The 19,761-nt window shown below is 62.8% G+C and overlaps 1 protein-coding gene and 1 non-coding gene across 3 annotated transcripts in view; both read left to right on the forward strand.

Moving 5' to 3' along the window:
* Window positions 1-19,761, forward strand: part of LRRC4B (leucine rich repeat containing 4B) — a 30,721-nt gene that overhangs the window by 7,222 nt on the left and 3,738 nt on the right. Inside the window, exons 1-2 of one of the 2 annotated variants that reach the window (XM_039878563.1) lie at window positions 4,669-4,797; window positions 6,933-7,264. In XM_039878563.1, the coding sequence (XP_039734497.1) occupies window positions 6,968-7,264 (297 nt within the window). In that variant the 5' untranslated portion in view covers window positions 4,669-4,797; window positions 6,933-6,967. Of the gene's footprint in view, window positions 1-4,668; window positions 4,798-6,932; window positions 7,265-19,761 lie in introns of those variants that run through there. The other variant, XM_039878564.1, reaches the window with a different exon arrangement.
* On the forward strand, window positions 19,573-19,691 carry LOC120615590 (5S ribosomal RNA). The gene has a single exon (XR_005656312.1). It is a non-coding gene; the product is annotated as a 5S ribosomal RNA (ribosomal RNA).

Here is a 19,761-nt window from a genome sequence, read left to right on the forward strand (position 1 = left end):
GGCCCTGTCACAGCCCCCTGACGCCCCGCGTGGCCTGCCGTGCAGGTGGTTCTCCCTGACGCCCACCTGCCTCTCGCCCCCGGCCTTCGATACAGGGGTCCCTCCCCCTTCTGCTTGCACTTCAGATCTTAGCTTGGACGTCACCTCTACCGGGCCAGCCGCAGTGCCCCTCTGAGAGGGTCTCCCTGTCACTTAGCCTCTGTACGGGTCCAGGCGTCTGGATCGCGAACTCCCCAAGGACAGGAAACAGGTCTCATCGGCCCGTGCACTGGCGCTATCGGGGACCCAGAGGGAGGAGGCGCTGGCTAGCGGCTTCTTCATTCAGCAAGTGTTGACTTGGGGCGGGGGTGGCGGGTCCTAGGTGCTGGGGACGCGGTAGAGAACGGGCCGCACACAACTCCCTGCGTGAGGAGGCAGACAGTCGACAGGACGCACCGCTGCCCGCCCGGTGACGCCGGCCACAGGGAGGCTGCTGAGAAAGGGCGCAAGAGCTGGGGGCCAGGGCGAAGCCACCCTCTCCCAGGCGGCTTTGGGACAGAGACCAGAGCCCAGGCAGGCGGAGCCTCTGAGACCCAAGAGGGCAGAGGGCACCGCAGGAGCCAAACCCTGAGGTGGGGCCAAACCCGTCCGGTGGGTGGCTGGAGCAGGGGGCAAGAGGCACTCAGGAAATATCAAGTGAACATACAGAGGACGAAGTCAACGCCCAGTCAGTGCCTCCGAGTGCCCAGGGCTCGGCGGCGAGCGAGTGGCCGCTCCCCAGCCCCAGCCTGCCCCTGCGAAGCCCTGTCCTCCTGCCCCGCGGCCGGGCCCCTACGCAAGTCCTGTGCAGAGGCCCCGGGCCCCCGCGTCACCAGCAGCAGCTACGAGGGGCCCAGGCAGCTCTCGCCCAGGGTTCTTCTCTCTCGAGGATCAGGGGCCCGGCGAGTCACAGGGCTTTGGGCTGCTTCTACTTTAAGAGCATTTAGGACAGGGGCTGGCTCAGAGGGACACACACGCGAAGCTGTTGGGTCCCAGCTGACAGCTCCTGGCCTGGCCCGCATGACGGCTCTCCCTGGCTTTGCCATCCCGCTGGCTCCGGGCGTTTCTGCCCGGGGCCCTCGTGGCCAGGAGGCTCCCTAGCTCTACCCACAATCCCTCCTGCCCGCACAGCAGGCAATTCCTACCTTTTCTCTCACCTTCCAAACGTCCCCCAGGAAAATGAGTGTGCCTGACGGCAATGCTCCCCGCCTCCCCTGCCTCCTCGCCCCGCCCCGCTGGGCCCCCGAGTTTCCGATGTGCCATCTGCCTGAATCCTCTCAGGCACGGTGCCCGAGATCGCTCGGTGGCACTTGGGCCGGGGAGGGTGGCAGGCCTCGGCCCGCCCCAGCTCGCTCCACACTCCTGACCCTTACCACGTCCCTCCAGCCCCTGCCTCGCGGTGTCCCTGTCCCTTTCTGCCTTTCACACCTCCTGCATCTGTGTCTCTGCTTCGTCCTCAGCACGAGGCGGGGCTGGAGGACGGGCGTGTGGGTGTCGAGGCCTCTCCCAGAGTCGAGGTGTCACCCGGCCAAGTTCTGGGCCTTGGCTTTCCATCCTGGCCGTCCCGTTCGGGCCCTGTGACCCTCGGCCAGGGCTTTCGGCCCTCCAGATCTGCTTCTCCGTCTGTATAATGGACACAAGAGCGGGCCCCTTGTCCTAGGGCCAGGGGGAGAGGCCGGCAGGCCGAGGTGCGGGCCGCGCTTTGTACGGCACTAGGCCCGTAGCAAGGGCTCAGCAAATGCTTCTTGCCACAGTGAGGGGTTCACGGCCAGTGGGGGGAGTGTCACAGGAGGCAGATCACAGAGCCTCCGCAGCGGGCAGCGGAGCGGGCGGGCGTTGTCACATCCTGTGCAGTGGGGATGAGGGCAGAGGCTGGCAGGTGGACGGCCACGGTTCAGGTGCTTCCCAGGGGACCTCCGTGCCACAGCGGTCGTGACAACCTCGGGGGTCTCGGGCCCTTCCTAGCTGTGTGTTTGGCCTCTGTGCCTCGGCTTCGCTGTCTGTGAAATGGGGACATAGCCGTCTCCTGTCAGAGGGCAGACGGGGGGAGCCACAGTGCCAGGCACGTGGCCGACGTCACTGCCGCTGGTGGCGCTGTTGTTCGGGGAGATGGGATGCGTGCACGACGCCAGGGACCATGCTCAGGAGAGGGAGCGTGAGCCAGCACTGCCATTGCGGGGTGAGGCGGTGTGCCTGGGGGCAGGGGGCCACACATCCTCTCGGCACGTGGTCGAGTGTCACAAGTGTCACTTGGCCGCAGCTCTCTGCAGGGCCTGGCACGTATGGGGGGGCACTGGGGGCCTGCCGTTTAGGACCCAGGGTACCGTCTCTGGGGCCGAGCCAGCCGGCGATGCCACGGCTCGGGCACAAGGTCAAGCGGGAGGCGCTTGTGTCTGTAGCATAGGGACATGCCGCCCCCACCGGGCAGGCCTCCTGGGATGGCAAGGGACTCCAGGATCGGGGCCGTGTGAGACGTGAGCCCGAGGTGTGTGGCTGCTGGAACGTGTCCTGGGCTCCGTGGTGCGTGGCTGAGGTGACAGGGGACATGGTGTGCGTCACGGGGGAGGAATGTGGGCCCGCAGCAATGGCGACCGACTGTTCATCATTTGCTGAACACCTACTGTGCGCCAGGCACCACCGCAGGTGCTGGGGGCCAAACACGCGCAGAGCGGGTTACGCCCCCGCCCTTGGGCCGCTCGGCTCCGGGCTGTGGGCTCATGAGAGGTCGGAGGGTGGCCGACCTATACGGAATAGGAAGGCAGGGGAGGTGCTGGAGAGGGTGCAGGGTGGCCGCTACGTGACAGGAGGTGCTCAGGGCGGCCTCGCTGGCAAGGTCGCATCGAGCGAAGGCCCGAGAGGAGGCAGGGACGGCAGAGGCGCGCGGTTCAGGCAGAGGGTCGCAGGCGCAGAGGCCCTGAGGCGGCCGAGTGGAGACGGGGGACGGGGGTCTCCCGACGCGGTGACGTTCCGCCCTGACCCTGAGGGAGACAGACAGGGAGCCAGACGGGGCAAGAGAGGCTGCCGAGCAGGGGAGGGCAGCAGCCAGCTGGGACGTGGGCAGGCCCTGTGGCTGGCCTGGGGGCCGACGGGGGAGGAGGCGAGGGCAGAAGCCACTGCGGAGGCACCTCTGGCCACTGAGGGGACAGGTGGCCAGGCCCGGGGGCAGGATGGGAAGCGGGGTATCCGTCTGCCTTGTGAAGGGGGAGCCGTTCATTGAGCACTTAGCTAGTCGGTCCCCCAACGGCCCTGTACGACAGAGACTGTCATCATCCCTTTGCGCGGCATTTTTCTGCAGCCTAGAAAAACGAAGGCCGTGGCCCGAGGCCGCACGGCGAGGCACCGCGGACCCAGGATTCAAACCTAGGTCCTGGCACTGGACCCACGAGCTCTCCTGGCCCCGCTCCGTCTTTTGTGGGTGTCCTGGGTCTGGAGTGCGGGAGTGGCATGTGTGTCTGTCGACGCCTATACCAGTGTCTGCACATAGTAGGCACTCAGAAAGGATTCGTTGGCTGGACGGACGGATGGACGGACGGACTGATGGATCAAAGGAACAAACGCAGCCTCGCTGCCCATTTTGCAGAAGTGTATCAGAGGGCCAAAGTCGGACCGGGCTGGGAGCACGGACAGAGCTGCGCGTGGGGGTGGGCTTGCGGGGCATGAATGAGCTGGCCCTCAGCCGGAGGACTGGGGTGTCGGTGGTGGTGGTGGTGGTATGGGCCCAGACCGCTGGTCTCTCCGGGGCTGGGGTGGAGTAAATGGCTCTGTGGGGTGCAGGGGGGCTGTGCGAAGCCCCAGCGAGGCTGTCAGCCCTGGGGCGGCGGGGGGGGCAGGTGCAGGGAGGGAGGGCGCTCGGCTGTGGCCCTGCCCCGTTATGCAGCGAGGGCCGGGCTTGGCATGGCCCAGACCCCCCTCCTCGGGTGGCCCAGCGGCCCGCACCCTCCCCCGCTTCCCAGACCTTCCCGGCTGCCCAGAACCAATGGGTTAATTAGATAACGGAGCCTTTGATTAGTGGGGGAGGGGGAGCCCTGGGCGCAGGGGCGGGGAGCAGGGGGGAGGGAGGAGAGCGGCCCTCCCCGCCCGCTCTCTGCTCTCTCGCTCCCTCGCTCGCTGGGAAGGAGAGAAAGACGGAGGAGGAGGAAGAAAGGGAAAAGAGCTGCTCTACCTACCGATGTGACTAAAGTGTAATCACCTGAAAGAGGAGAAGACACAACCAACTATTGAGAGAAACAGAACAGACAGACGGATGACAGACAGATGAAGACCTCTGACCTAAGACCCTCCCCAACCAGGGAGAACGGTGATGTGTCGAGGATAGTCTGTGAGTGAAAGGAGGAAACCGGAGGAAGAGGAGAGGAGGAAGGAGGAAGGGAGGAGGAGAAATTGTGAGTGATGAGTCCCAAAGGGAGTGGACAGTGAGGAGAGGCACCGAAGAAAGAGATGAGCTGAAGGGTGGACCAGAGCAGAGGGCAGCAACCTTGAAGTGGGAGAGAAATAAGTGGTAGAGTGAAGTGGGGAATTAGAGAGGGGGAGAGGGGGAGCAGGAGAGGAGAACAACAAGGAGGAGCAAGAGACAACTACAGTAAGCCCTGAACAACAAGGCAAGAAGAACCACAAGGCAAGAGAGCGCAGGAGACCCAAGAAGCCCCTGCGCCCCCCCCCCAGCACGACCTCGACGCGGAGTCCCCCAGAGCAGGGGAGGCGTAGCTGGCCGGCGGCGGTGGCATATGGAGAAGGGGGCCTGGGGCGCAGGGAGAGGCCCCACGGAAGCCGAGCCAAGGGGTGAGTGCCCCCTTCTGCGGGGAGGGGCCGAGGACAGAGATGGCGGAGGCAGAGGGCGCAGGAGGCCCAGTGCTGCGGAAGCCGTGGCTGGGGGGGCAGTGGGCTGGAGAGGTGGGACCAGATGCAGAGGTAGACTCAGGGGCGCGCCTGGACCTGGGGTGGGCACTGCGGGCTCCCACCACCCGAGGGGCGCCCTGCTACACGTCCGCCCCCTCCACCGCCTCAGATCCTGGCCCCGTTGGGCTGCGCCGGTCCCGTGGTTTAAAGGGTGTGGGCTGGGTCATCGGCAGTCCCGCGCGTGGGACTGGAGCGGTGGGCTAAGGACAAGGGCAGAGCGTTGGTCCCCGGCGCACTCGGAGAAGCAAAGACCCCACCACCCTCACACCAGGGAGAGACTCCCACGGCCCCAGCCTCGCAGGCGGAAGGCCCAGCCCCGGACAGGGACACAGGGTTACGGACAGAATCCAGCCTCTCTCTGTCCCTGTCTGTGCCCCTCTGTCCCTCTGTCTCTCGGTCTCTGTCTGTCTGTCTCGCTGTCTCTCTGTGTCTCTCTGTCTCTTTGTCCCTCCGTGTCTAGCTCTGTTTCTGTCTCTGTCTTTGTCATTGTGTGTCTCCCCGTCTCTCGGTCTCTGTCTGTCTCGCTGTCTCTCTCTGTCCCCGTCTGTGTCGCTCTGTCCCTCTGTCCCTCGGTCTCTGTCTGTCTTCCTCTTGCACGCACGCACTCAGGCACACAGACATACGCACACGCATTTTGACTGAGTACAAATGCTCTGGGAAACCGCAGAACAGGAGAGTGAATGTGTGTGTGTGTGTGTGTGTGTGTGTGTGCACGCGCGTGCACGCGCACGTGCTTCGGGGGGCTGTGTCCGTGGGTCTGAGTGCGCCGTGGGAGGGCGTGCCTCTCGCTGTCACCGCAGCTGGCTGCGTGTGCAGACGGCCCGGGGGCCCTCGGCTGTGCATGGCGGAGCGGAGCCTGCCGGTGTGGGTGCGTCTGCAGGTGCCCACACTGTCCCTCCCCGCTCCACCCCACCAGCCGGCTCCGTGCCCTGGGGCAAGCTGCTTCCCCTCCTGGCCCCTCAGTGTCCTTGTCTGTAACTTGGGCCCACTCGCCACTTCCTCCGGGGGGTACCATGAGGCCTCGGTGAGACAGGCGCGTGTGGGGTCTGGTGCACGGAACAGGCCTGCCCGGGGGCCCAGAGGGCTTATTACTGTTGTTGTTCTTGCCATGGTCACCATTGACTTTTCTTCCTCTCCCCCCCACCCCCATCGTCCTGTGGAAATAGGGGTGGGCAGACCGGACCCTGCACTACCCACCCCCTCCCGGAACTCGGGCACGAGGTCCCCAGCCCCCCCGGGGCCGCTCTGCGTTAGCTGCTGGCCCGGGCCTTCCAGACACCACCTGAGCTTGAGCTCCCGTCACCCCAAGGCGGCCTTGGCATCCCTCGCCCAGCGGCCCCTCCAGCCGCCTCGTCCGGTGCCTCGCCTTCCCCTGTCCGTCCGCCGCGAGGCCCACAGGCCTGGACCAGCCCAGAGGACACTGGGGGCCTCATGTAGCCAAGGGTGATGGGCGCTGTGCGGGCTGGGAACGGCCTCCTCGCAAACTCCCCGGGAGGGAGAAGCGAGGGGAGGGGACTGGAGACTGGACGCCCCTCCCGGAGGCTCGCGTAGGCGGCCAGGGGCCCGGGGTGGGTGCACAGGTGCGAACCAGACCCCCGCCCCGACTTCCCGCCCGGATCCTGCACCCCTTTGTCACCTTCCTCTCGTCCGTCTCTCTCTCTCCATCTCTACCCGTCTATCGACCTTTTTGAACTCGTGCAAAGAGCTAAGCCATGAATCTGCTTGACTTCTCCCCTGACCCGCCGCGTGACCCTGGGCAAGCGCTTCCTCTCACCCCCGCCTGTTTTCAGTTCTGCGAAATGGGCAGAAAGTCGCCCAGCAGCAGGAGGATGGGAGGGGCCGGTGGGGGGGCAGGGCCAGCCCCTCCCTCCGCCTTCCTCTCCTGGCGTACCTGGGACTGTCCCTCCCTCTGCGGCAAGGCGGGGAGGTGATCATGGTGACAGCTGGGTGTTGGGGAGCAGCTGGGCCACACAGAGTCCGTGTCCCTCTCTGAGCCTGTCCTTCTCTGTCCCCGACAGCCCCCCGGCGCCCACACGGAGCATGAACGTTGAGGATGGCGCGTGCCCGCGGCTCCCCGTGCCCCCCGCTGCCGCCCGGTAGGATGTCCTGGCCCCACGGGGCCCTGCTCTTCCTCTGGCTGTTCTCCCCACCCCTGGGGGCCGGCGGGGGCGGCGTGGCCTTGACCTTGGCTGCCGGAGGGGGCTCCCCGCCAGCCACCTCATGCCCCGCAGCCTGCTCCTGCAGCAACCAGGCCAGCCGGGTGATCTGCACGCGGAGAGAGCTGGCCGAGGTCCCCGCCAGCATCCCTGTCAACACGCGGTACCTGAATCTGCAGGAGAACGGCATCCAGGTGAGTGCGCGGTGGCAGGTGTGGGCAGGGGGCGCAGGCGGTGGCCGGCCCCTCCTCCCTGAACTGGTGAGGGGCTTCTGGGTGTCCCGACCCGCTCTTCGCGCCATTCCCTGAGCATTTGGGAGATGCTGTCTGTATCCTAGCAACTGGAGCCGAGGCCATGCGAGTTCCTTGGGCACGAGGCTCCCCGCGTCTGCGCCTGCGCGTTGGGGGCGGGGCCACCTGCGGGGCCTCACGAGGGCACAGCCAGCCCTGGGCCTGGCCTGGGACCGCTGGTCGTGCAGAGAGCGACCCTCGCACAGGGCCTCTGTGGGGCGCCGTCCCCCCACTGCGTGGCCTCAGGCACCTGTCGGCATGACTGCGCCTCAGGGTCTTCACCTAGAAAACGGGACGCTAGGAGCCCCTTGGTGGCTTTCACATTTGTTGGGGGCTTGGAACCCGCCTGGCACCTGGCGCGCTCTCGCCCGTGCGCGCTCGCGCCTCGGCTTCTGGGGTGCGCGAGGCCTCCCAGGCCTGGCGCCGTGTGCACGTGGCTGCTGCTCCGACGGCCAGTTGCCACTCAGTTAATTGTGACTTGTGACTCAGGTGGGCCCTGAGCGAGGCTTCGGAGCAGAGTTGTGCCCGTTTACAGCCGCTCTCTCGTCCCGTGCCCCGTTGCCGTTTGGGGCTGTCATGTGCGTTGTAGGGTGTCCAACAGCATCCCTGGCTACCAGGTGCCACTAACACCTGACCCCAGTTCTAAAAATATCCCCAGAAGTTGCCAGGTACCCCCTGGTGACTCCGCCCCAGCTGAGATCCGCCGTGGGTCAGTCCCCTGAACCCATCTGTGCAGGCCTCTCCTGGCCGGGCCCAGAAAGGAAGGAGGAAGAGGGCTCCTGTGTGACTGTCCCAGGCCCCCCAGAGCGGACAGCCCCTCCTGCACCACAGCTCCTGGTCTGTCCCTCGGGCAGGGGAAGGGGTCAGTGGCCCCCACCTCGCCATCCTGGAGAGCCTACTCACCAGGGCCTCCCTGTGCCGGGGAGAGAGGGGACCTGTTGGGGTCAGTGCCAAGGGGGCCACCAAAGGCAAGAAGGCTGTCCCGTCCTGGGGGGTCGGGGGGGCAGGGACCAGTGAAGCAGGAGCGGGGGTCCAGAAACGTAACTGGCCGGCCACCCTCTCCAGCAAGACACCTGTCCTGCTAGTGCACCCGGTCCACCTCGAGCCCCTCCAGTGCAGTCCCAGCTGACACGCCCGTGTCTCCCTCCAGGGAGTGACGCTGCACCTCTCTGTCTCCACGCACCTGCCTCCGCACCCCGTCACCCTTCCCTGACTCGTAGGGCAGTCAACCGATGCTGCCAGCGCCAGCTCCGTGCCAGCCCCAGCTCTCGGGGATGACCACGCCCGGCAGAGCCCGCCCCGCCCCGCCCCACCCCGGCCAGCACAGTCTAGGAAGGAAGGGGAGCTTACCACACAGAGGGGATGGCACGCCAGGCTGGGACCGCTGTGGCAGGGGAGCCTGGGTGGGGGTCGGAGCACCCGGCGCACCTGTGAGGAAGGAGTGCTGAGCCTGCCCCGGCCGCAGCCCAAGGCCATGGCAGAGGCCCTTCCTCTCTTTGGGGAGCTCGATGACAGTTTGGTCCCATGAATGTTTGCTGAGTGCCCACCGAGGGAGGGGCATGCCACACACGCACAGGCACGCATGCACGCGCACACACACGTGCACAGGTGTACAGGCATGCGTGCACACGTGTACACACATGCACATAAGCACACAGGCATGCACAAGCGCACACACAGGCACGCATGCACACGTGTACACGCATGTGCGCTCACACGTGTGCATGGACGCACATGTGCACACACAGGCAGGCACGCACACACTCACAGGCACACATGCACACATGTACACACATGCACATGCCCGGTGCTGTCCTCGGCCTAAAACCCTCTGAAGGCTCCTGGCCTGGAATAGTGACATCCGGGCTTTTCATCTGAGTCCCCACAGCTGGCGCTGGTCACTCCTCAGGCCAACCCTCTGCCTGGACACGCCCCCCACCCCACCCCCAGGCCAGCCTTCCCTCTCTGCCTTCCTCTCTGGGCCCACAGCCCACCCCAGACACCCCAGCCCTCACCCCACACACTTCCGTTTGTCAAATGTCTCTGGTTTTCTTCTGTGTGGGAGGCAGTGGTCTGGGCACTCAAAACACACAATAGCCAAAACCAGTGACAGCCCGGCCCCACCGAGCCCCCCACTCTCTAGATGCTAGGCCTAGTTAAAGGGGGCGGGAAACGCAAATAGACGGGGAGGCGTGCCGGGTGCAGGAGGGGGGTTCCCGGCTGCAGCTTTGAAGATACGGGGAGGTCAGGGTGTCCTCAAGGAGGTGGGTGACATTTGCACACACATTTGGAGAAGGTCGGGGGGAGGAGCCTGTGGACACCTGGGGAAGGGGACAGCTAGACGGGAGGAACAGCCAGGCCTCGGGCTGGAGCACGGTGAGCCAGGGGAGCAGGTGGGAGGGGAGGGCTGAGAGGGGACACTGGGGGCAGATCCTGCTGGGCCTCGTGGTCGCACTGAGGACTCGGGCTCCTCTCTGAGTGAGACAGGAACCAGGGCCCGCTCTGGGCAGAGGCCAGCGGTGCTCTGACTTAGGCCTCTGTCCGAGGTGCTGGGCGCAGAGTTCAGGAGAGAGATGCTGGCGACGCGGCTCGGACAGGCTGGTTTTGGTGGAGGTGGCGAGCAGTGCGCAGATTCCGGGTCTGTTCGGAAGGTGGATTTTCCCGAGTGGATGTGGGGAAGGGGAGGGGGGAGGAGGACTCCGAGGTCGGGTCTGAGCTGGCCCCTGTGCTTGGACCCGTTCGCTCATGTGTCTGCCACTCCGTCTCCAGGCCACTCCCCTCCAAACCCACTTCCCTGTCAGACTTTACACGTGAGCCTCGTGGGCATACATGGAGCTCGCTGTAAGTCGTGCACGCTCTGCTACATCCATGCACATGTGCGTTACAAAGCACACGCAAAAATCGACAGTCCACAAGGGCAGAGAACAGGATGCCTTTCTCATCCTGGGGGTTCCGGCACCCCGCTCTGGAGATCGCTGACCCCCCACAGGCACATTCCCCAAGGGCAGAGCGGGTGCTTGTGAATGCCCAGTCAAATTGACCTCCTTAGCGAACGGACGCCTTGCAGATGGGACCCCCTCAGGAGCAATCAGAGGTGCTTTAAAAATAATAACTTTTAATTATCTAAATTAAAAAAAAATGGACAAAAAAAATCACCCTTAGTCCCACCAGTAGATGTAAATAACTACCGCTTACATTTTGTTTTAAAGCGTTCCTGGCTCTTTTCTGTGCCTCTGTGAATGTGCTTTTAAATTATTGATTACAGAATGAATATAAATTAATTTAGAAACACTAGAAAACATAGTAAACACTAGAAAACCCAAGTAAAAACACAGGGACAAAAGCCAACTGTGATTTGACAGCCACAGGTGACGCCTGTGAACCCGGGCGTCTTCCAGTCAGATACTCTTCACAGGCATTCTCAGCGTGTGCCCAATAATAGGCTTGGGGGAGTAAACCGATTTCTTGCTTTTCTTTCTACTTTTTTTTTTTTTCCAAAGAAACAAGAAGTCGCACCATTTCACGCCGTTCGAGGCTAGCTTTTGGCAGCTAGGAGCTTAACCGCGAAGGTCTTTGTCCCTGACACTAATCCTGGCCTTCGATGTCGGTTTTCGCGACGGCACAGGACGCTGGTATTTAACCGGCCGCTTCCGCTTTCCGGCGTTTTCACCGATATAAACAACAGTGCGGTGAACATCCTCAGTGCTGGTTCCTCCTGACGCTCCGGATTCGGCCCTTGGCATAAATCCCTGCAGTAGGGTCGCGGGGTCGGAGGGAAGATCCGAGAAGCGCTGCCCCGTCAGTCTGTGGGTTGTACTTGTTTGAGTGTTGTCCCCCCTCCTCTCCCATCCCCCCCGCCCACGGAGACCGTGAGCTCCGCAAACACGCATGCACACGCACTGAGGCCCGGCTCCCGCACAGGCTGCCACCTCCACTGTAAGGGCAGGGACTTTGCCCGCGCCCTGCTGTCTCCCCAGCACCTGGCATCTCCGTCACCTGTTCCCCCTCCCTGGCCTGCGGGGCAGCAAGGACCAAGGGCCAGGCGGGGAGTGCGGGGCAGCGAGTGGCCGCACCGGCCTCTCTCTGGAGCAATGGCGCCGACTTTGGAGGAGGGTCAAAACGCCGTCTGCGACGTGACAGCAGGTGGTGGACGTGGTTGTTTTAATGCCCCTCACGGGCAAAATAATATTCTTTTTTAAATCATCAGCCTTCCGTGGGCCCCTAGTTGTGTTTGAGATCGGATGGACTTGCACACCCGAAGCCCGCGCACATGCCTTCCCTCTGCCGTGTCGCGCCGATGCCACTCATGTGCCACCGTCCTCACGGCCCCCCGGAGAAGCAGGGGTGCGGCTGGGGAAGCACCTCGGCGGAGCAGGCCCTGTGCCACCCCTGCTCCTCAGTCTCGCGGCGGGTCCAGGTGGAAGCTGTGCCTGCCACCGCCTATCCCCTCTTCATGAGGCCTCCAGCCCGTCTCCTTCCACCTGCACCGCCTGTGTCCTGGTCCCTCCGGTCCCACCCCCCCTGCCCAGCCAGCCACCCTCACGTGTTTACTGTGGATCTTTCTGCTTGTGCGTGCTCTGGAGAATGCTTATTGTTGCTTCGTGTGCGAGTGTTTTTAACTTATGTAAATGAAGTTGGGTTATAGATGGCTTTGTCTCCCTGTTGTCACTCGGCCTGGGTTGTGCTGGCGATGCGTGTGCACGTGTGTGTGTGTGTGTGTGTGTGTGTGTGTGTGTGTGTATTTCTCCGTCGCTTTGTACTGCAAGATTCTGCAGTGAATATCCCCACCGAGTCCAGGTGAACTCCGGAGAATACGCTGCCCTCACACCACAAATCCTCCTGGGGCCGGGACGTGCGTGATAATGTCTTCAAATGTACACCAGAGGCATTGGTGGCTCAGGACATGCCGCCAGCGCCGCCAAAAGTACTGATCCAAGAGGCCGTGGCGAGCACCCTCGGTCCCTGGGGTCCCCCGTGAGTCCGTGTCGTTAAATGAAAGCGCTTAGCAAAGGCGTGACCGAGAGCGTCTGCTTCACCGGCAGCCGACCAACCCGTCCGAGGAACATGCTGGAGGAGCACAGTGCTAGGTAAGCCACACAGCAACGGCCCGCCGCGGCCTAAAGCTACCCCGTCCTGATCCCGGGTGCCGATTAAGGAATCAGTCATGCTCCCGCCGAGGTCGCCATGCAGCTGCTTGATACTTTCTGTGAGGAGCACTGCTTAGTGAGCCGTCTTATGCCAGAAACGGTGGTAGAGCTTCGAAGGATGCAAATGAAAAGGTGTCCATGGTTTTTTAAACTTATTTTAAAAACAACAAGAACGAAACAACCGCCACCTAAATGTTGGCAGCCGTAGCAGGACAGTCAGGGGCGAACCCCTTCCCTGGCGTTATCAAAGCCCGTGGGGGGAGAAACCTCAGTTCCAAGCGCCGCTAATATCGGAGAAGCAGCCTCCGACGTGGTTTCCATAGTAGCGGTCGCCACGTCTGCTACCACGCGGTCAGGTCCGGGCCCCGATGGGCTTCCCGCGGTCCATGGTCCTGCGTACGCATGCCTGATATCTGATCTCGCAGAAGTAAGCAGGGTCGGGCCTGGATGGTGCTGTCTTGGATGGGAGACCACCTAGGAAGACCAGGTGCTGTAGGCGTAAAAACTAATAATAACAATAATAAAAAGAAAGACAGAAAGAAACGGCTTCCGTCTGGCACGGAGCTGCTGAGAAAGTCCGCCCTTTGAACGAGTATGTGCTAACTGCCACCACGTGCGCCAGGTGCTCTCTATGGCCCTGGGGACGCAGCGGTCGTCATTAGGTCAGACGAGGTGGCACAAGGTGGCACAACTTAGTCTGGCGAGCGGTCAGCTGCTGAGGACGCCAGAGCCTCGGCAGTGAGGCGTGGTCAGCCGGCCGCTCTCGACTCTGTTGCCTCAGGGAACCGTCAATCTCAGAGGCGCCCTCCCTGAACCCCCAGAACCCCCAGTCCGGTCAAGCCCCACGGGTCGGTGGACCTCGGCCTCGGTCACCGCTGCCACCAGCGCCCAGCGCCCGACCAACTGTTCTCGAGGCTTCTGAACCTCGTGACAGCCCCGGGCGGGGTGTGGGGGGACGGTGGGGGTCTCATCCCCACTCTTCTGCTGAGCAGACTGCGGCTCAAGGGGCAGGAGACCCCGGACCCCCCTCCGTGGATCACATCCGCTCTCTGAGCCCCGCGCCTGGGAGGGGGCGTGCGCCCCCCGGCGTCGCTCCAAGTCCTGGCGTGAGATGCCGCTGTCAGTGAGACTGGCCCTCGGGCGCCAGGCGGGCTGCAGGGCGGACTCCTGAGCATTCCCCTGCTGCCCCCACATGGGCACCCCTCGGGGCCCCGCGCCCTGGTGGCTTGTTTATAGTCCCGGCCCTGGGCGCCCCAGCTTCCTCCCGGGCCCCGGGTCTCCATCTGCCCCCCACCCCAGCCGGAGTCACCTCACCATCCCTGGACTTTAACCCCCACCCCCCAATCCGCCTGCCTTGTCCCGGCCACACCACGCTCAGGGGCGCCCTCTGCTGGGCCAGAGGCAGCCCCAGCCCTGTGCTTCCTGCCTTTGGGAAAACAGGCCTGGTCCTGGAATGACCACCCTCACTTAACCCCGGCGGCGGAGACGCCTCCTCTCGAGTTACAGATACCGAGGGTTTAATCCTCCTGCCACCCAGAGTGTGTCCTATCTCCACCTAGAAACAGGCTCTGAGGAAGTGTCCCGCCAAGACCAGGAGTCCCTCTTCCTCCCGGGTCTGACGGGCCTGCTAGTGGGTGTGCAGCACCCAGTTCAGGTCCCTGATTCCTGGACCGAGAACCTACTGTGTGCCAGGCACTTCTGTCGGCACAGTGAGCAGGACAGGTGCACGTCCCTAACCCACGAAGCTGGACAGACAGGGCAGAGGGCACACGGGGGCAGCTGACCCTTGGACAACGCGGGGGTTAAAGACGCTGATGGCCACACAGTTGAAAATCCCCATATAACTTCTGACTGCCCCCAAAACTCAGTCGTCCGTCGGCATCTGCGGGAGGTTGGTTCCAGGACCCCTTGAAGAAAACATCCGCCCATAAGGGGAACAGGCGGCTCAAACCCGTGCCGTCAAGGGCCAGCCGAGATGATGATGACATGCCCGGGGGAGACGAGAGGGGAGGACCGAGCAGGACAGGCAGGAGAGGGGCCGGAGAGGGGCCCGGAGCCAGGGCGCCTTCCTGGGAAAGATGGTTGACCCAGCCCCCATCTGACCTCACTTTGCCGCTCCTCCCAGCCACCGGCCTCCGCAAAGTCAGTGCGCTTAGCCGCTGGAGGGCTCCTGGGACGTGGAGTTACCCCTGCATTATGTGTGCCCAGGTCCAGACGCCTGTCTGGGCTCCTGGGGGAGGGGGCAGGGCGGGCATCAGGCCTGACTCAGCGCCCAGGACAGGCAGGGCCTGGCCCCGGAGCCTCGGGGGACGACCTCTCAGTGGATGAGTGGAAGGAGGTGCGTGGGGGGTGGCGGGAGGGAAGGGGATAGACAGGTACGTGGATGGACGTCACATAATCGAACGGATGGGGCAGGCGTCCAGGAGGAAGAGGACAGTCAGGAGGGCTTATCGAGGAGAAAGGCTTTTTCAGGAAACCTGAAGTGGCAGGCCCGTGACCGGGCGCAGAGGCCGGGACGGTGTTCCAGGCGCGGACAGCATGAGCCCAGGTGTGGGCCGAGGGGAGGGAGGAGGCGGCCCAGGCACAGAGGGTACACCTAACAGGTGCCAGGCCCCGCACTAAGCCCCTGATGACGTGCGAAAATGCGTCGCATCCTCTCAGCAGCCCCGGGGGCGGGGGTGGGGGGGGGGAGGTCTTACAACCTCCCCCGCGGGCCCCAGGAGGTCTAAAGTTCACCCATTGTCACCGCTGGGCGTCACCACTGGGCCTCCCGGCCCAGCCTCCCGGCCCAGCCCAGCATGCAAGGACAGTAGAGTGTGGACAAGGCAGGTATGGGCGAGCACGGGGGTCGTCGTTTGGGGCACCGAGGGCCAGTGGAGTTCCGGCTCTTTCCTATCGGGTATAGAAATGCTGGGTCCACTGGGCTCTGCTCAGGGTCCTGCCCCGCCTCCGCCCACCTGTAGCAGTGGAGGGCTCGCCTGTGGCGGCGGGCACCCGGGGAGGCTGAACGGTTGGCTCCTTCTAGGGGGCACAGAGCTCAGACACCCCACCCCACTGGGTAGAGGGACAAGTTTAAGATTTGTTTGTCGATCGGGGAGGGCGGGTGATAAAGGCCTTCACCAAAGGAGGAGACTGCATTCTGAGTGGCCCCCTGCCTCTGGGCTGGGCTCCTTCTCACTTAGTCCTCAGGGCGCCAGACACCACGCTACAGAGGAGGAGACCGAGGCCCCGGGAGGCTGAGTCAAGGCCCGAGTGGCTGGTGAGCGAGGCGGGGACCCGCACTGGCCCCCAAGCCTGCCCGGCTCTGGCCACTTCCTGGCAGTCAGGGAAGTCCCCACCGAAAAGGGAGACTCAAGTCCCTTGTGTCAGAGAAGAGGGAAAACGTGAGAAGTCATCATAAAAGCAGTCGGTACAGAAAAATAACAGTGTTTTTTAACATTGTGAATGTAAAAAAAATTAATGCAAAAAAAAAGTAAGCTTACTAATTTTTTCATTGCGGTTCATTACATTCAAAACGTATGAAAACCATTTATCTTAATAGTCTTACGATGAACAATTCACTTACTCATTTTCCCACCACGGTTAAATTTTTAATAAAGGATTTCTTGACAGTTTATTTTCTTAAAAAAACCAACAGAACACAGTGGGTTTGTTTTTTTTTCCCCCCAGCATTAGTAGAGGGAAGAAAACCCCACTGGGGGTTGGGAGGCTGTCACTGATGAGGCCACAGTTCTTTGCCTGACTGGCATCTGTATCCTTGACAGTCGGCACAGAGCCGGCTGTGGGTGACATCGGGCTTACAAATGTGAGCTCAGGAGTGAGGGGACCGGGGGACTTGGGCAGTTAGGCGGCCGTCAGAGGCAAGACCCCAGGCCTCACTCCTCTGCCACGTCAAGGAATGGGAGTGTCCCGTCAGGCCAAAGACGCCAGGCCCGGAGGTTGGGGGGATTTGTCAGCTCCAAGAACCAGTCCTGACCTCATCCTTCCCACGTTGTGTCGGCGGCCACAAGTGTGGCCTGCACGCCACCCCCCTTCCAGCATCAGAGAGGGTTTGAGATCACCTTCTCTGCGGGCGTCAAACTACTTTGGAGGAACACAGGCCCCCGGTCTGTTACAGGATTGCCTCTTAAGTGGCCGTTCGTGTGATTATGTTTAGTGTCCCTCTTCCGTCTCGAGGTCAGGCTCTGGGAAGACCTCTGTGGCTGTCTTGTCCACGGTATGGTGCTTGACACATAGCAGGCGCCTGAAGCCAAACGAGCTGGTCGACACACGGGTAATGAGCGAGTAACGCTCAGCCTGCGCCACCCAAAAAAACACACGGAAGCCTGCAGAGAGCCCTCTCGGTTTCCGGTGGGGACCTCGGGTTTAGATCCAGGACAAGTACCTCTGAGTCCTAGTTCGGCCACAAAGGTGCAGGATCTTAGGGGTGAGTTCCAGGAGCTGATGTCTGGCTGAGAGGCAGCTAGGGGGACGGCCGCAAGGGAAGGGACCACGTGGAGGGGAAACAGAGGCAGAAGAGCGCCAGGCCCGGCAGAGCTCGGGACTCAGGCTCTAGAGGAGGGCGAGACCGTGTCAGCTCCAGGTGTGGCGAGCCCCTCAGACGCCTGGAGGGGAGAGGCTGGAGGCCCAGCGGCTGTGAGACCTTTGGAAGGGTAGAACCTCAGAGCTGCGGCTGACCCCGCGGGCCGGGGAGGTGGCGGGTGGTTCCAGGTCCCACGCTGCTGCAGCCTGCCTCTGGGGGGGCTGTGCCAAGAGCCGAAAGGTGGGGGGCCGGCGGGGCGGGCCGCACACTCCTGCTCCACCTGCAAACGGGGACCCCGGGACCAAGTGTGACTCAGATGGGAAGAGGGGGCGGCGACCCGGAGCACTTCCTGGCACCTGGGCAGCGAGCCTTCCGTTCTCAGCTTCTCAGTCCCATCTCCGCTTTCAGAGCCCACCTTGTCCCGTCTCCCTGGTGACCGGTGATGACGGGAACCTCCCTCTCCTATCGTGATGGTCAGAATGGTCACCAGGAACAGCAGCGAGGGCTTGCGTCGGGGTCGTGCTTCCCCAGTGGTCCCCAGGCCGACGGCAAAGCCGCCCGGAGAAGGCTGCTGGGGTCGCGATGTCTGGGACCAGAGCGGAGCCGAGCGAAACCGCCACGCGCACTGGCCTCCTCGGAGGGAGGCGGGCTCCGGACCTGTTTGAGCTGGAGGGCTTTTGTTGTGTTGCTGAGTCTTTGAGGGGACACGGTGGGACAGGGCGGCGGAGAGCTGTGGGCTGGGCTGCTCCCCATGTTCCCTCCAAGGGGGAAACCGAGGCTGCAGGGGCCCACGTGACGGAGCCGGGGCTCCAGAGCTCGAGGACAGTGGGGTACTCGGGCCCCCCGTCCTGACCCCCAGCCTCCTGCGCAGGCACAGCCGCGTGGCCAGTGGCCTCAGAGACTCTGGGACAGTTGGGGGCCTCCCTGAATCCTCCCATCTCTGAGGCCATCGGCCATCATCCCTGCCCATCCATGCCCAGGAAGCGAGGTCCTGAGGGGCCCCCTCCCGCTGGCAGGCCTTCCTCAGGCAGATCACCCGCAGCCAGCCTTGCACCCCACTGCGTGCAAAATAGCATCTACTGAGGCTCATCCGGCTCTGAGAGTCAGCCCCGTCCTCCCCGGGGGGGTAAGGGGCTCGCTGCGTCCCCGCCCCCACCGTCTCCATCCGCGAAGCGGGGTGCGGCCTGGGAAAGAGTTCCAGATCGCCCGGAAATCGTTTCCGAGGCCTATTTCACGAAATGGGAAAATGCTCACAATGGACTATGGCGACGGGGGAAATGCGGGGCCCCGCAGAGGATAGTATGTCACCGACATGTCGTAAAACAAAAATGGGAAAAGACGCTGGGGAACGCACGTCCGCGCGACACCGTCGACAGGAGCCCGAAGGGTCAGCCCCGGGCCGCTCACGGAGTGGACCCTGGGTGGAGGCCGGTGGCTGACTTTTTTCTTCTTACATTTTTTCCTAAAATGAGTGTATGTTGCTTTTATCAACAGAAAGAGTCGCCTTGGTGCTCTAACGGGGACCCATGGCGGGACTCTGGTTAGTGTTTACTGGAGGAGGAAGGAGGCGGGTTGGGGGCGGGGACGTCCCCTCCTGGACCCGAACTCCACGAACTCCACGCTGTGCGTTTCCTCTGCCATGCCAATCCCTCCCGCCCCCCGTGTCCCTGTGCGCTGCTTCCGGTGACCTGAGGATTCCGGAGTGAGAAGAGCCTGAACTGGCCTCCGCGCCCCCACTCCCCAAAAAGGGTCCCCGACGTCCCCGCGTGCAGGCTGCTGGGAGGGCAGAATGCGATCGTCGGATTCGGGAGCCCCTGGTTCGTCACTTTCCATCTTGATGACATAGCGAAATCATAACATGGAGGCCCCACTGGGCTAAACGAGTAGACGATTCAAATCGGTTTCACCTGTTCTGGGTTCCCTTCGAACGTGGCTTTTAGGAAACTTAAAATGTACAATGCTCGTCACACTTCCGTTGGCTCGCGCGCGCGTGGAGTGGCTGTTAACCGCTTGGCGCGTGTGGCCGTGACCGGAACAACATCGCTCCTTATGCTGGGCGCCTCTTGGGGACGGTCTGGTGTTTTAAGCGTTTTGGAAAGAGTTTCTCTGCTTATTGTAAAAGTAACTTTTGTCCGCTGAAGGAAAAGCGAAAGGCCTCCCATAAAAGTCGGCCATAACCCCCAGCAGCTGGGGTTCACACTCAGAAGAGCTCACTCTATTTCCTACGGCCTTCTCCTGGTGGCCGTGTACGAACACCTAATGCTTCAGCCTCTTTTAAGTTTTACGAAGCGTCGATCGCACGGTGTGCTGTTGGGGGCTCGCTATTCCCCCCTCAGCATTATAAAGCTAGAATCCCCCGTGGCATCGACTAGGCTTCAGAAATGCCATCTGATGGCCATCTGTGCCCGGCATGGTGATCAACGAGGACAGTCTGGTGAGACCATGCCTCCCAGGCCCAGCCCCACACTGCCCCTTCTCCGGCCTGTCAGCCTCAGCCCCGAGACGCGGTGGCCACGGTCAGGGGCAAAGAAACAGGACTCTTGGTCTACGGCCATGCCACCCTGAATGCGCCCGATCCCGTCTGATCTCAGAAGCTAAGCAGGGTCGGGCCTGGTGAGTACTTGGATGGGAGACCATCTAGGAAGACCAGGTGCTGCAGGCGTAAAAAATAAAAAATAAGGGATTGTCAACAAGGTCCTTGCAATCTGTGAGGTCAACTGAGCGTTGCCTCG

This window comes from Pteropus medius, unplaced genomic scaffold (assembly GCF_902729225.1).
Source record: "Pteropus medius unplaced genomic scaffold, Ma_sr-lr_union100, whole genome shotgun sequence".
Classification (NCBI taxonomy): Eukaryota; Metazoa; Chordata; class Mammalia; order Chiroptera; family Pteropodidae; genus Pteropus; species Pteropus medius.